This window comes from Terrapene carolina, unplaced genomic scaffold (genome assembly GCF_002925995.2).
Source record: "Terrapene carolina triunguis isolate 2854851 unplaced genomic scaffold, T_m_triunguis-2.0 Scaffold24, whole genome shotgun sequence".
NCBI classification, from domain to species: domain Eukaryota; kingdom Metazoa; phylum Chordata; order Testudines; family Emydidae; genus Terrapene; species Terrapene triunguis.
The window spans coordinates 2,328,498-2,344,790 of NW_020664375.1; the positions used below are offsets into that span (position 1 = coordinate 2,328,498).

The window sequence follows — 16,293 nt, forward strand, 5'->3', positions numbered from 1 at the left end:
ATCTTGTTTAAATTTTTTCTACTATGGTGTACTGATAAATCTTGGAAACTTTAAAGTAAAGGTAAAAACACATCTGTACTTATTTCTTGATGAATAATAGTGTTTGTTGGTATTGCTTTTAAATAAAATTCCAATTGTTTTGTTTCTTCATTTTAATTGTTAAAAACTTACATTCATACAACTTTTTCATTCTAGGGGACCCCAAATTACTTTACATGCTATTACATATACACACAGAGTATGAAATGGAAGGTAGCAACTTCTAAACAAAGAGAGACAAGTTGACATTTTTAGGCAGGAAATGTCTACCTTATCCCATTAAATCGAAAGAGAATTTCAGGTAGGCTATAAGCTTCCACTTTTTCTCTTCTGGAACTGAGTTATATCAGTTTGGATGGTACAATATCATGCCCTGCAAATCAACCTTGTGGAATAACAACAGATCCTGAAATAACATTGGACATCTGTGGAAAGTTACATCATGGTATCAAAATCACATTTCCAAATGCCTTTATATAATGATGTGTTCTGATGCACATTTATTCTGCTGGACAAATTTCTATACATGACAATCCAAGCAGGCAGACTGTAATTACTCAAACTGAAATTTGGCTAAGACACCAGGATTATTCCCTCTACACCTGTGAAGTGTGTCACATGATATGAGACTTGCATGACAAGTAGTTTGGACCTCTATTTTACATTTCATCCCAAAGATGGCAACCAATAATATGATTGGGCATTGTACAATACGCACTTTGCCACCCTTAATCATGCTGAGTGGTACATAGATTTCAATACAACTATTCTTGAAGTACTATTCCTCATAACTGCCAGATTGTGACACCCTCACTGATTTCAGTGGGATTCCTGCAGATGTCTCTATATACATTTTATGGGCCTCAGGCTGCTCTTCTATTGAAGTCAGTGGCAAATTTTCCATTGACTTCAATGGGTGCAACATCATGACTATGTCTCTGTCTTTCTCTAAATTTTATAAATACACATGTACTCTCACACTATATACATTACACACACACGGAAGATAAGTAAGGAAACATTTGTGTGTATTCCACTTTGGACCTGTCAAACTTTACAAATCCTTTAATAGCTTAGCTATTCTAAAACATATTGAAAGACCAATCTTAAGCCAAGTATTTTCAAAATTTAAGGAATAAAGACCAGGCTTGAGTTATCAGCATATAAAAATGTTTCTGGCTCTAGTAAGCAACTTTTGTTTTCATACTCAATGTAATTACACTCCTAGTTTTAACTTGTAAATTGGTATGTTTTCTGGGAGGAGAATATGGGAGAAGTGAAATGTTAATTATTCTGGTGATTCAATAGTATATTTAAGAGTTGAAGTGAAGAACTAACTTCCCCTAAACAACAGTGAATTTAGTCTTGATACCCCCCAAAAGGAAAAGCAACACTGTTTTCAGCAACAAATAGGGGCCAGATCACTCCCTGCACTGGGAAATTCCAGCAGGGACCACCTAGCCTGAGACTACCTTTGAAAATATACATAGAAAGGATGCATGTGTTGCACAGTATGGAGAGGCTCCTCAGAGAAGACACTACAGTCTCACTAGGCCAAAATTAATTTCTTGCATATTCCCTGCAGCGGTAGTGGGAACAATGTGCAACTGTTACCTGCCAGCCCTATCTCCACCCCTCACACAAATCCCTGGACCAACTGAGGGCTCGCCGTAGAGTCTGGGCAAGGGATGAAAGAACCAAAATTATAACAGGGCCCCAGCACCATGTAGACAGGGCCAGATCCTAGTACAGAGGACATGCATAGATATCAGAAGGAGAGGAGGGCTCTTTAATTCCCAGAGCACCGGAACCAGAGCATCACCATCAGAAAATTGAGTACCTTCTCTGTCTCTCTCTCTCCTGGCTGAGTGTAGGGAGCAACTCTGCTTGGGAGTAGGGACCAATAGCACTTGAAACTCTGCAGTGTTACTGGAAGATGAGAAATACAGTTGAACTGACCTTTTTTATTATTAGGGCTGTAAAGAGACTAAAAAATTTAATCACAATTAATCGTACTGTTAAACTATAATAGAATACAATTTATTTAAATATTTTTGGATATTTTTTACATTTTCAAATATATTGATTTCAATTATAACAGAATACAAAGTGTACCATGCTCACTTTATATTTATTTATGATTACAAGTATTTGCACCGTAAAAAAACAAAAGTAGTATTTTTCAGTTCACCTAACACAATTACTGTAGTGCAATCTCTTTATCATGAAAGCTGAATTTACAAATGTAGAATTATGTACAAAAAAACCTTGCATTCAAAAATAAAATTTAGAGCCTGCATGTCCACACAATCCTACTTCTTGTTCAGCCAATCGCTCAAACAAGTTTGTTTACATTTGCAGGAGATAATGCTGTCCACTTCTTGTTTACAATGTCACCTGAGAGTGAGAACAGGCATTCTCATGGCACTTGTAGCCTTCATCACAAGATATTTGCGTGCCACATGCGCTAAAGATTCATATGTCCCTTCATGCTTCAACCACCATTCCAGGGGACATACGCCCATGCTGATGACGAGTTCTGCTCAAAAACAATCCAAAGCAGTGCAGACCGACACCTGTTCATTTTCATTATCTGAGTCAGATGCCACCAGCAGAAGGTTGATTTTCTGTTTTGGTGGTTTGGGTTCTGTAGTTTCCGCACCAGAGTGTTGCTCTTTTAAGACTTCTGAAAGCATGCTCCACACCTCGTCCCTCTCAGATTTTGGATGGCACTTCAGATTCTTAAACCTTGGGTCAAGTGCTGTAGCTATCTTTAGAAATCTCACATTGGTAACTTCTTTGCGTTTTGTCAAATCTGCAGTGAAAGTGTTCTTAAAATGAACAACATGTGCTGGGTCATCATCCGAGATGGCAAATATATGGCAGAATGCGAGTAAAACAGCAGGGGACATACAATTCTCCCCCAAAGAGTTCAGTCACAAATTTAATTAACACTTTTTTTTTAAACGAGCGTCCTCTGGAATGGTGGCCGAAGCATGAAGGTGCATACAAATGTTTAGCATATCTGGCATGTAAATACCTTGCAATGCTGACTACAAAAGTGCCATGCAAATGCCTGTTCTGACTTTCTGGTGACATTGTAAATAAGAAGAGGGCAGCATTATCTCCTGTTAAATGTAAACAAACTTGTTTGTCTCAGCAAGTAGGACTGAGTGAACTTGTAGGCTCTGAAGTTTTACATTGTTTTGTTTTTGAGTACAGTTATGTAACAAAAAACATCTACATATGTAATTTACACTTTCATGATAAAGAGATTGCACTACAGTACTTGTTTATCATTTTTACAGTGAAAATATTTGTAATAAAAATATTTTGATTTCAACTACAATATATATATATATATATATATACATACACACACACACACACACACACACAATATACATGAAATACAATATATATGAAAATGTAGGAAAACATCCAACGTATTTAATAAATTTCAATTGGTATTCTATTTAACAGTGCTATTAAAACTGCAATTAATCGACAGCACTAAGTTTTATTTTTAAACAAGAAGTCAAGAGTCGGTTATAATACTGAGCTTTAACAATCTTAATGAGAGTGATGTAAGCAATGCCACAACATATTACTGCCTGTGTTGTCTTTTGTAATCATTCTGCGTCCTCTTCAAAATTCTATCGTGATATTGGCACTTTGTCACTTCTGACTCCAGTTAAAAATAAAGCTGGCACTTTATAGCATTATCCGGCAACAGAGCTTTAATTTAAGTCTTCATATTTTAACAAAAGGAGAAAAATATACTGTGGCATGATACTACATATTCTTCATAGAAATATTATGATGATATGAATATGGTCTAAGATATATTTTATGCAAGGTGGGTCTTGTAAGATATTATTGGAAAGGTTATAATTTACTGAACGAGATTCTCCAATTTGTACGCATGCATCATTTCTGTGTCTGGAGTTAGGAATATTAACTATGTAACAATTACAACTGTGTGTATACTTGGGAAATGTCCACCAGACAATAAGCAATCAGCCTTGATGGGTCAACAGAAAAAGACAGTCTTTAAAGGTGTGGATCTCCCATCTTCCTTGAGTTCCTTCCTGTGGACACTGCAAATACAGTAACTCCTCACTTAAAGTCGTCCCGGTTAACATTGTTACGTTGCTGATCAATTAGGGAACATGCTCGTTTAAAGTTGTGCAATGCTCCCTTTTAATGTCTTTTGGCAGCCGCCTGCTTTGTCCACTGCTTGCAGGAAGAGCAGCCCGTTGCAGCTAGCTGGTGGGGGTTTGTAACCAGGGTGGACCGGCAGCCCCCCATCAGCTCCCCACTCCCCCAAGTTCCCTGTGCTGCAGCTGCCCAGCAGGCTATCAATTGCTGGCAGTTCAGCTGTCCCTCCCCTCACTGCCATGTGCTGCTTCTGCCCTCTGCCTTGGAGCTGCTCCCAGAGACTCCTGCATGCTATCCAGGGGGGTAGAGGGGGAGAAGGAGTGGGGCCTATGTCAGGGTGTCCCCCTCTCCCTTGCTCCTGCACCCCGTTTACCCCTTCTCCACATAGAGCAAGGAGGGGACACAGATGGAGAGAGCGAGTGAGCTTGGGGCAGCAGCTGCTGTCTCAACTTCCTGATCCACTTAAAAAAAGACAATGCACTTAAGAGTGGGTCAGCTTATTTAAAGGGCCAGTGTGCATCTCTCTCTCTCTCTCTCTCCCACACACAAGGTGTGTGTACGTCTCTGTCTGCTATGCTGTCTCCCCTCCCTCGTGTTCATGCTGTCTTGTGTGAGAGGCTACATTAACAACAACGTGTTAACACTTGAGGGCTCAGCCGAGTGCTAGTTCATCATTTAGCAGCAAGGCATTCCCTGGGAAATATCCCTCCCTCTTCCACCCTCTAACTTCACCACCTCAACCAAGCTTCACAATCGTCATAGCTGTGAACAGTATTAAATTGTTTGTTTAAAACGTATACTGTGTGTATATCTATATAACATAGTTTTTTGTCTATTGAAAAAAATTTCCCTGGAACCTAACCCCCATTTACATTAATTCTTATGGGGAAATTGGATTCGCTTAACATCGTTTCGCTTAAAGTCGCATTTTTCAGAAACATAACTACAATGTTAAGTGAGGAGTTACTGTAAACTTGCTTCAACAGTGCAAGATCAAGTGATAATATCACCTAATGCAAAATACCACCTTGGTCACTGCTGGTACTTTTCCACTGGAAACAAAGGCTTCCCGCCTTATGTAAATTCTATTTAAGGCTGGGAAGCAAGGCAATCAGGACTCTCCCTTCACTACGTTCCCACCCAAGAAGAAAGACTGCTAAACGTACCTGAAGAGAGAAGGACAGAAGTCTAGTCTGTAAGAGAAATAACGAACTCTATGCTACAGAAATTCTGCATCCTACCTAAGTCAACATTTAGGGTGATGAATTACATTTTGTAACCTGTTTCTTTAGTGAATCAAGCTTAGTTTGCGTGTTTTATTTGCCTAGTGATCTGCTTTGTTCTGTTTGCTATCCTTATAATCACTTAAAATTTGCCTTTTGTAGTTAATAAACATATTTCTTGATTATAACATAACCCAGCTTGTGCAATTCATATCTGGGGCAGGGGAGGAGAAGCTGTGCATGTTTCTCTCCACATTGAGGGAGAGGGCGATTTTTATGAGCTTGCGCGGTGCAGATCTTTCTATACAGTGCAAGACAATATTATTTTGGGGAAGTGCACGTGAGTGCTGGGCAATTTCCTAGCCTTTCCATACAGAGCTGTTTGCAGCCTCTGTGTGATTCCACAGCTGGTGTGCGCGCACGCGTGTGTGTTGCAAGAAGCCTAATTCAGCAAAACAGGGAGAGGGAGCCCAGGTGGTGGAGCAAGAGGGGCTCAGTGAAAACCCAGTACATCAGGCAGCATCCCAGAAGGGGTGGGGAGTCCAAACCCTCAAATATACAAACTATTCCTTCCACTAAAATTTATGGAAGGCAAAATCATCATGATTTGCAAGATCAGACAATGAAAAGTCTCATAAATTCGGAATACTTTTGCCTGACATACTTTTCTCCGAGCTCTCCCTGTTACAGATGTGAACACTGCTGATCACTGTGGAATGAGAGTCAGCAGGGAAAGAAAGAAAGCAAGCAAAGGCAAAAAGCTGAAGTCAGCAGAATTTACCCCTTTGATTATCAGCTTCATCTTCACTGTAATACTTAAGTTTTATTTTTGCAAATGATTAAAGTGAGTAAAAAACCACATTAATTCTTGTTTTTTCACAAAATCTACAAAAAATTCTATATGTGGGAAAAATTTTCTGGCAACTCTACCAAAAACCCTACATAGATGCATATAAATTGAAGAAAACAAATTCATATTAAATTGTAATGTAACAGAATATAGTGAAAATTCTCTTCTGGGACTACCACTTCCAAATGTAGTTTAAATGTAAAAGCTGAATTCTAAAGTCAACGTTTTCATAATCAATATAAGCTTTTTTCCCCCCTCCTGTTTTGCATGTTTGATCAAATGAGACCTCTGGAGGCAGCATGAAGAATTTCACTAGAATAATTTTGAAACTATTTAGTTTCAAAGCTAAGATAGACACAAAAGCATCATTGAGGAAGATTTTCAAATGTCTGATGAAAGTTATTTTACCTGTACTGTGTCTACCAGATACATGGACAGCACTGGACAATGAACAACCTGCTTTATTTTCCTATTTGTAGTAACTACATAGCAGGTTATGAAGAGATGGCTACAATATATATCCCTGCCCATGCACTCCTGTGGACAGTAAAAATGCAACACACTTTTCTGGGATGTGCCCATCACTTTTGTATACAGTTATATTAATCAATATATTAAGTTTCACTTTTGAATTATAAAACTTAGCCAAAGCCACTGGAAATTGCAAAATTATTAATAGGCATCAATAGAGCAATGTCTACACATTTCTGGTCCCAAATGAGCAAAATATTTACTCACAGACCTCACTCTATCCTCAGTCAACAAAGCACTTGACTTCAACAGGACTTAAAGAGGTATTTAAGTACTTTGCTGAAATGCCACTTCTAACAGCATTACATACTAGACCTAGTCAGGAATTTTTTGCTGTAACTTTTTTTTGGTCAGGAAATGAAAATTTTGTCAAAATGGCTGACATCAGGAAGATTTTCTTGGGGGCAGGCTGCGGAGGGGGAGAGAGAGAGAGAGACACACACACATAGATGTTCAAGGAATATTTTTTTGAAATTTCAGAAATCTTTGTGGGATAGCAAAACTGTTTCCTGCCCAGTTCACATTCATATACATAATAAAACAAACCTGCAATTTTACTACAGAACTTTTTTTTTTTTTTTAATTAAAAGCATCAATAGTCACAAGGTACTACACTAACTCATACACATGCTATTCAACTGTTCTTTTGGAAGCATAATCAGAGTTGTAGCTCCACAGCAGTTAATCCATATTTGTGAGACAATAATATTAGTGGCACTATATTTACAAAATATCCTAAACTATAACCAATTTAAAACACGTTAAAATTCTTTGCCCATTTTGCATATGCTATACATCAGTGGTTCTCAAACTGGGGTCTGCAAGGGTATTCCAGGGGGTCCGCAAGTCATGTCCAGAGCCCCAGGCCCTGCTGATCAACTCCTCCCCTGCCCTCCCAGTGACTCCTGCACGCCACGGAACAACTGTTTAGTGGCATGCAGGAGGGGTTGGGAGGGAGAAGGAGCAGGGACAGGGTGCGCTCAGGGGTGGAAAGAGGTGGGGAAGAGTAGGGGTAGGGATGGAGAGGGGGAGAAGAGGTAGGGTGGGGTCTTGGGGAAGAGGTGGAGTGGGGGTGGGGCCTGGGGCTGAGTGGGGTTTGAGCACCCCAAGGAAAATAAGAAGCCGGCTTGGGGGTCTGTGAAAAATGTTAAATCAAAATGGGGGTTGCTAAAGTTTGAGAACCACTGCTATATAATAATATTGCATAATAGATAAGAATAGACTATCAAGCCAAAGGCTATCCCTTCCACCCTGAATTTCCCTGTTTTGTGGATTTCGGTGAAGGTATTTACTGTTGGGAGTACTTTTAATTTTTTTTTTATTCTAATAATAAAATTATCTACAATATATGAACTCAGTTAAGTAACATCAGTATTACATGTAATACAATTTGCGATTGTCTCAAACATATAACAACTTGTATCCCAGAGTCCCACCTGACTGCTCTCCATGTGGAGAATCTTCCTTCTTTGCCATTCCTGCTGCCATTAGTGTTTCAGAAAAATCAATGTGACTGTGCTCTGATTTCAATTTCCATATTCAAAGCAATTCTGTAAATGTTTTGGTTTCTTTTCACATTTTCCTTGTTTGAAAATGGAAACCATAAATACAAATACTTGTGTTTCTTCTCTACTTTTCCTTTTTCATCACCACTATTCATTTCCCAAATGTTACTGTACTTTGATTTTGGTGGTGGTGGTGGTAATAAAGCAGTAATCATTTAAACATAATACTTACAGAAACATCTGTTGGAATGTTATGAGCCAACATGAATAAATCAGACCAACTCCTCTGCAACCTATATAAATGCATATTTTAAAAAAATGTAGATGCATATTTTGCACTTGGTAGATAATATCATAACACACAGTAAGGAGCTTTTCTAATTATATACATACCTATCTACAGTATTAATGAATACCACACAGAATATTAATTCAGTTAATTTTTAAATATCAACAGCAAGTAAAAAATATTTGAAGGACTCAATCTGTATTAAGGAATAAATATTTGAAACAAATGGACAAAAAGATTTTCTCCGTAAAAAAATACCTTTACAGAAAGAAATCCATATGCTAAATTTCAGCACAGAATTCATTTTATTACAGCAGACAAACCATCTAAAAAGTCTTGCTATGCTGACAAACCTATAGTGCCACTACTGAGCACAGTTAGAATACATTAATCACAAAATCAAATGGGTGTAAAGGCAGAATATTTTTTTCCCAATGAACACAATGTTTTTAATGGCTACCCAGCTGCAGAGAAGAAAAACATGATCAAAATTACAATTAACGCATCATTCAACAACTCGGTACCAGGAAAGTTTGGAGTATCTGTGCAAGTAGTACTACACGTTGGTACTAGTACTTCTCATTAGAAGGTGGTATCAGGAAATGCTGATTCTTGATTTTTGATTCTTAAAGATTTAAAGAATACTCAACTCCACTGCTCCCACTCATTCTCTCACAATGTGATTTCCAGTACTGTGAATTAATGATTGATTCACTAATTCCTTATTTGCTTAATTTGAGCTATCACTTTCTGCCAATAAAAAAACCAAGAGTATGTTCATAGGCTCATTTACACTGTTGAAAGCTGTAGACCTGCCTCTGGCGCGTTTGATGTTTAACGGCACCGTGTTTAAACATGGCCCAAAAAAAAAAGGAAGTTGACACCGAAAACTGTTAATTTAAAGAAAATTGGACCTACGCTTACTATTATTTTGCCACAACATCCAAAGGCTTGACCAGTATGTTTAAGTTGTACAAAGACTGTGGTGGTTGTTAAATGTGGGAACATCGAACTGCAAATATCCACTGGGCTCCCATTTAAGATCAGACAAGATCACTTAATTAAAAGGTGAATGTTTTCAGAGCACAAATATTTCAAAAGCTACTTGCACTCAGGAAAATGCAACTGAAGCTTCACTGAGGTGTGTGCGGGTAATGGCAAAACTCAGGAAACCTTTTACAGATGTGGACATTATTACGCAGCGTATGACTACTACAGCTGAAACCCTTTTTGCGGAGAAGGAAGATGTTGACACCTTCAGACTTTTTTTTTTGATAGAGAGAAATTTATGGAGGATATGTTGTCCCTTAAACTGCATAACAATCCCATGACAGGTGAGGATTTGTTTAATTCTGTTCAAACTTTTTTGTCTAATGAAGGTTTAGACATGACTCAGATTGGGTCAATTACAACAGATAGTGCTCCTGCCATGATTGGTACTGAATCCCAATTTGATTTTCTATCACTGTAATCCACCTAACCGCACTTTGAGCAAAGCTTAGCTATGAGTAAGCTAATGTAATGTCAATGGTGATAAAACCTGTCAATTTCCTTCGGTCCAAGTCAGCACTACAACACAGCTCAAAAGCTTTCTTTCAGAAGTATCTGCCGATTACGATGACCTGTTGGTTCATAATGACATCCACTGGCTGAGCAGAGGGCAAGTACTAAGAAGGCTGTGGGAAACTCAAGTTCATGTGGAAGAATAGCTACATAAAAGTCCAGGGAAACAGGTAGAAGAGCTACACACATTTTTGAGGGATGCCACAAGCATGAACATCCTGGCCTTCCTTGTTGATTTGACAGGCCACTTAAATTATTTCAACTTAAAGCTACAGGGGCGAAATGAAAACGTAGTGGATCTCTACCACGTCACTTAATTTCAAAACAGAGTCTCTTCAAAAATGATTTGGAAACTGGGGAGATGCTGCATTTCCTGATGCTGCCAAGTTGCTGGGACACTGCAGATGTGAATCAGATGGTGTACTCTCTGGACAGGCTTTTTCAAAACTTCCAGGAGAGGTTCCAAGAATTTAAAAGTGTTAAAGACATCACCCTATTTGTTAAGAACCCATTCATGGTCCAAGCAAATGGCACTTGGTGCAATCAAGCAAAAGTATCCTTTCCAGATGCTAAAAAAGCAAAACCAAAAATCATCTGAGTAACTATGGGTATTTTAAAGCACTTAGAAGTGTCAAGCTTTAAACAGAAAGCTGGTCTTAACCTCAACAAAGCAGACCTCTACAATAAATTCTGAGAACTGATAAGTAAGAAATACACATAGCTCCTTTTTTCTGATTTTAAGAAACACCCCCTTCCCTCCACAAACAAATAAGTAAGTAGAAAGCATTTTTCAGACAGTGGGTTGGACTGAAAAGGAAATGCTTCAAACAGAAATATCCGGTCTTTGAGGTGGAAGGTGCTTGCAGTTTTCATAGGTAAGTTTAATTGTTAATTCCTTATTTTTTTTCCATCTGAACATACAAAAAAATATCAGAATTAGACAGACTGTGGGTTAATGACTTCAATAGTTACTCTGGGTTTACTTCACTTTAACAGCAGAATTTAGCTCAGTTTCTTTAAAAACCCAGATAGTATTAACAAGATGCTAAATGGGAACAGTTATGCAAAAGTTAGTTTCATTTGAGAGTTACCAGGGCTGTAAGGGGTTTTGCACGGCATCATTTTTAAACAAGCCTTTTGAACCTTTTTATTTTTCTGACATAGTATATCTAGCTTTCTGTATCTTCCTTTTGTACCTTTTCATGTTTATACAAAATCTTCTCCACACTGTAGCTAATAACTCTTTTTTAATAACAGTTTTAAAATACAAATATTTTATTTTATAACTTTGGAATGTGTATGAAGTTTTTCCATGAATTTATAAATTAAATAAAATCTCATTAGGGGTCTAGTTCATTAACAAGTAAGATGTGCATGAAGGAGAATATAGCGATCTCCAACTCTCCTCTTCCCTCCACACTAGCAAGCTGAAACACCAATTTAAATGGCAGAAAGACATGCTGTCACTGTTGAGTACTTTAACACTGCTCATAAGCATTCGATTCCTTATCTACAGCCTGTACAACACAAAACAAAAACTAAATTAAACAGGCCAAAATTTAAACCTGTGGAATGATTGCTGAAAAATCTGATCAAGTTTGAAAATATTTCATAATCAGACCAGACTGAACGGGATAGCTATAGCTGCAATGACCAAGGCTCAGAACAGAGTGGTAAAGAAGACTGGAAGTTTTTTCTTTCACCGCAACCTAAATCCACGTGGCCAGCATTTTAGTGTCATAGTACATCTCCAGTACATATTTGCGTGGAGGCCAGGGAGTGCTACATTGAATTTCTGCAATCAAAATACTACTTTACATGTATTTAGCATCTTTGATTTGACAATATCAAAATGCTCTAGAAGCAGACTATTGTCATGTTATAATTCAGGACATTGAGGTATGGAGAGACTGAAGTGCTAGTCCACAATCATGAATCACTGTCAGAATTTGGATGAATTCTCCAGGTTTCCTGAGTCTCTATGCGCTATGTTATTGGACTCAGGATTTATGATCTAAGACCATAGATATTTAGTGTTATACTACTTTTGTAGTATCCCTGAATCCGTGTGCAAAAATTTCATGTCAACTCAAAAAGAAACTGCAATTCCACCATCTTGCTGTGTCAAGATGATAACTTCCAGGAGGCTAACTGCTGGGTATAAATATTCAAGCGCCTGAGGGAAGGAAAAGAAATTGTTAGCAAAATTATGAAATTAGTAAATATGACAGCCATTAAATACAGATTACAGAAGAAAATAACCCCTACAATTGTTTTTCAGCTCAGTGTACATTTATTCAAGAAAAACTTGAATGGGATTAATGAAAAATTCAACATGTCTTCTTCAACCATCATCGGCTTCTACAGTTGCTCTGCCAATCATCTATTCTTTCCTATTTACTACAGGCAGTTTTGGAAACATTCTCTCTGAGTGGATATTTTCAAAGCACATATCTACAAAAAGAACACAGAACATCTACCTGACAAATCTTGTTATTGCAAATTTATTTGTATGCATAACAATGCCTTTTCTCGCTGCCTACTTTGCAGATGGCTATCAGTGGGAGAATGATTCCATGCTATGTAAAATAATAAACTACTTTGGAACTCTGGTTATACATACTAGTATGTATGTCAGCATTACAATTTTATGTTGGACTGCTTTAAGTCAATATTCAACACTGATGAAAAATAATGACCACATGCAATATTCTCCAACAGTTAACGAAAACTACTTCTATAAATGCCTACTGGAAAAGTTTCGTCAGCCAAAATTTGCTAAATACTTGTGCATCAGTATATGGATCATTGTACTGGGCGTAACTGTACCAGTGATAGTGTATGATTTGTACGTACAGTCTGATCCAGGACAAGTTGACAGATGCTACCACTGGAAGGCAGAAAATGGCGAACTCACTTCAAAGATCACAGTTCTTATTGCTACTGCATGGTTTTTTTTATTTTTTATAACAGTATTATTCTCATACTATTCCCTTGTCAATCACCTGAGTAAAATGCAGAAAAATACTTGCATTGGAAAGAAACATCTAATTTACAGTACAGTCAAAAGAAACATTTTTGTCATCCTACTTATATTAACTGTCTGCTTTCTTCCATATCATATTTTCAGGCCAGTTTTTTATGCGCTGCTTGCTAATGAAGACTGCCAGATGATGAACTATTTAGTGGAAGCAAAAAACTTTCTTACTTGTCTTGCAGCTGCCAAAAGTAGTTTAGATCCTGTTGTAAATCTTTTATTAGATAAAACATTTAAGAAGAGTCTGTACAATCTCTTTAGAAAATCCTCATCACAAGATCACAAGCATACAGCTGATATTGAAGAGACTACACAAATATGAAGAAGGAATAAGTAAAAATCTTAACTGAACATATTTTAGGACAAAAACCTTTTTGCTAAACATAGCTACCTATAACAGAAAAATTCTTTCTATCCACAGTGAAAATGAAATTTACAGATAAAAGATGAATGTATAGAATTTAAAAAAACCTGCTTATGAACATTTGAACTGTTAATTCATGTTTGCAACTTTGCTGTTGCTTGATGAACCTTTATACTTCTTACAATGAACTGTGCACTATGATTTTGCTTACACAAAATGAAAAAGGGATTACATTTTATGTTTGAACTATACACATTGATTAATTCCAGTCCTTGGAGAAACCAAAGATAAGGAAAGTGAAGAGAGCAGACAATAGATCAAAGGTAATAACTTGGCTCTCCAGTATCGTCACATAAATATGCTACGGTTTCAGACGCGGTCTCTCTTAGTTAAATTACAAGGACAAAAATTAAACAAAAGAAACCAAACTAGACACGGGTAGTTTTTATGGTATAATTAAATCAAGTGTCTGAGAAATATAGATGTACTTGCAGAGAGCTAGCCAGGAATTTGGAATTAACAGGGTTTTGGGTTTTTTTGCTCAGAGTTACTGGGGGATAGGTATTTCCTTGTCTTTTGGGATGAGTCCATTACACGGATTGAGCAATGAAACTGACAGGAAGTGTGAGGGGAGATTAGTCTGATATTTGAGTTTTTAGAATAAAGAAACATTCTTCCTACTCTTTACTTAAACTTTGTCCATCACCCTAGGAATGGTATTGTCTGAACCATATGAGGCCCCATCCTAGCCTCAGTGGGAGGAGGCTTATAATAGGGTTGTATGAAAAGGCTGGGAGTCTCATAGGGGTGATCAACTTCTGATCTTATTCTTGCCTCTGACAAGGACCATGGGATGAAATTACACAGTAACACCGACAAGGTTGACAAGGGTTTGATGGTGGTTACTGACCTATGGGGGTAAGAGACCCACAGAAATAGGAAAAAATCTGTAAGATGGAATGAGGGACATTGTTTTAGATGTTTTCTTTAGTTTGTTCTGGAAATCCTCATGTAGGAGCCCATCCATAGCAGTTGTGTTCCTTGAATGACCATTTGCAGCCATAGTTCTGTTTTTGGGACAATGGATTTATTGTAAAATGCTGTGCACACCCACCTACTATTACATAAATAATTAATAGTGAATGTTATTTGTCTCATTTCAAAAGCTGGTCTTACCACACAGATTAATCTAAAATATTTAATTTATACAAGAATGATCATAACCAAAGAGATGATTCATATAAATATATAACAAAAAGACTGCATAAAATAAATGTATGTACAATATTCTGACGTATCCTAATATATACAAAAACTAAGCTTAAGCAAAATAGAGAACAGTAAAGTGCACACAAAATGTACCTGAACTCAATACTAGCCCACAGATAATCCTCCACTACAGGTCTCCTTTTGTCCAGTCTAATCTTAAATTAGGTAAATTGTGTGGTTTAATTAGGATGACACTGACTCTTCATCAAGGTTCATCATTTAAGGATGGACAAAATAAAGGCATTTAACAATGTGACTGAACAATACAATTAATGGATAATCAATTGGTAATCACAGAGTACACTTCTAGCTGTAACACAGCTTGCCTATGAGGTTTCTCACTACAGAAGTTTGAGGATCATGGAGAAAAACTAACAATATTAAGTAGCAATTTTAAAGAAATTATAAACAGAGGATCTTTAGATTTCTTGTTGAAATTAAAAGTTTTTTCCCCCTGCACTTTCTCTTTCTTCCTCCACCATATTAATTCACTGTAGGCAATACAAACCCACTGTAAAATACAAAAACATAGCATCTAACATGTTCAGCATTAACTGAATGTATATTCATTGTTACTGTGTAAAAGAGTAGCCACTTAACTGCAATACAATGTCATCTCTTTCAAAAATAATATCCATGTAATGGACACTCTAGAAATGCTTACATGCAAAAATCTATTTTTTTCAAGCGTTTTGATTGAAACTCATTTGTGCTCTAGCCCAGTGGTTTTCAATCAGGGGTACATAAAAAGCACTAACAAAGTCAGTACAAAATAAAATTTCATACAGACAATGACTTGTTTATACTACTCTATATAGTATACACTGAAATGTAAGAACAATATTTATATTCCAATTTATTTATTTTACAATATAGTTAAAAATGAGAAAGTAAGCAATTTTTTAGTAATAGTGTGCTGTGACACTTCTGTATTTTTATGTCTGATTTTGTAAGCAAGTAGTTTTTAAGAGAGGTGAAACTTGGGGTATGCAAGACAAATCAGATTCCTGAAAGGGGTACAGTAGTCTGGAAAGGTTGAGAGCCACTGCTCTAGCCTATTACATAAAGTTTATTACCAACTTCACACAATATCACAGCCAATGCAATAAAAATTATGCAACATCTGCTGTTAGTTCAGATAACTTGCAGAAAAAAGGTCCAGGTTTGAAATCCTGGTTAAACTGAAATCAATGGCAAAATTCCCATTGGCTTCAATGGGGTCAGGATTTCATTCAAGAGGCACCAGAACACAATTTAAGTGAAAAAGTTATGCAAATTTAAAATACTTAAATCAACAATGCCCAACATGACACACAGAGTGAAAATTGTTTCATGATTTTGACACTTTCTTAACTGTGGTTATATTGCAAAAAGGGACTATCGTTAGGTTTGCTGAAGATAGTGGGTTTGCACATATTTACCAAAGAGAAGAATTTCTTCAGAGAACCTTTATAATCATCAT

General features: G+C 37.1%; 2 protein-coding genes across 6 annotated transcripts in view; one reads left to right on the top strand and one right to left on the bottom strand.

Moving 5' to 3' along the window:
- The window catches only part of LOC112116985 (peripheral plasma membrane protein CASK), a 408,250-nt gene that overhangs the window by 160,791 nt on the left and 231,166 nt on the right, over nucleotides 1-16,293 (bottom strand). The window lies entirely within an intron of this gene.
- LOC112116987 (probable G-protein coupled receptor 82) lies at nucleotides 12,474-13,520 on the top strand. Its single transcript, XM_024214784.1, has one exon. It carries the CDS (start codon nucleotides 12,474-12,476, stop codon nucleotides 13,518-13,520), a length of 1,047 nt encoding a protein of 348 aa, XP_024070552.1.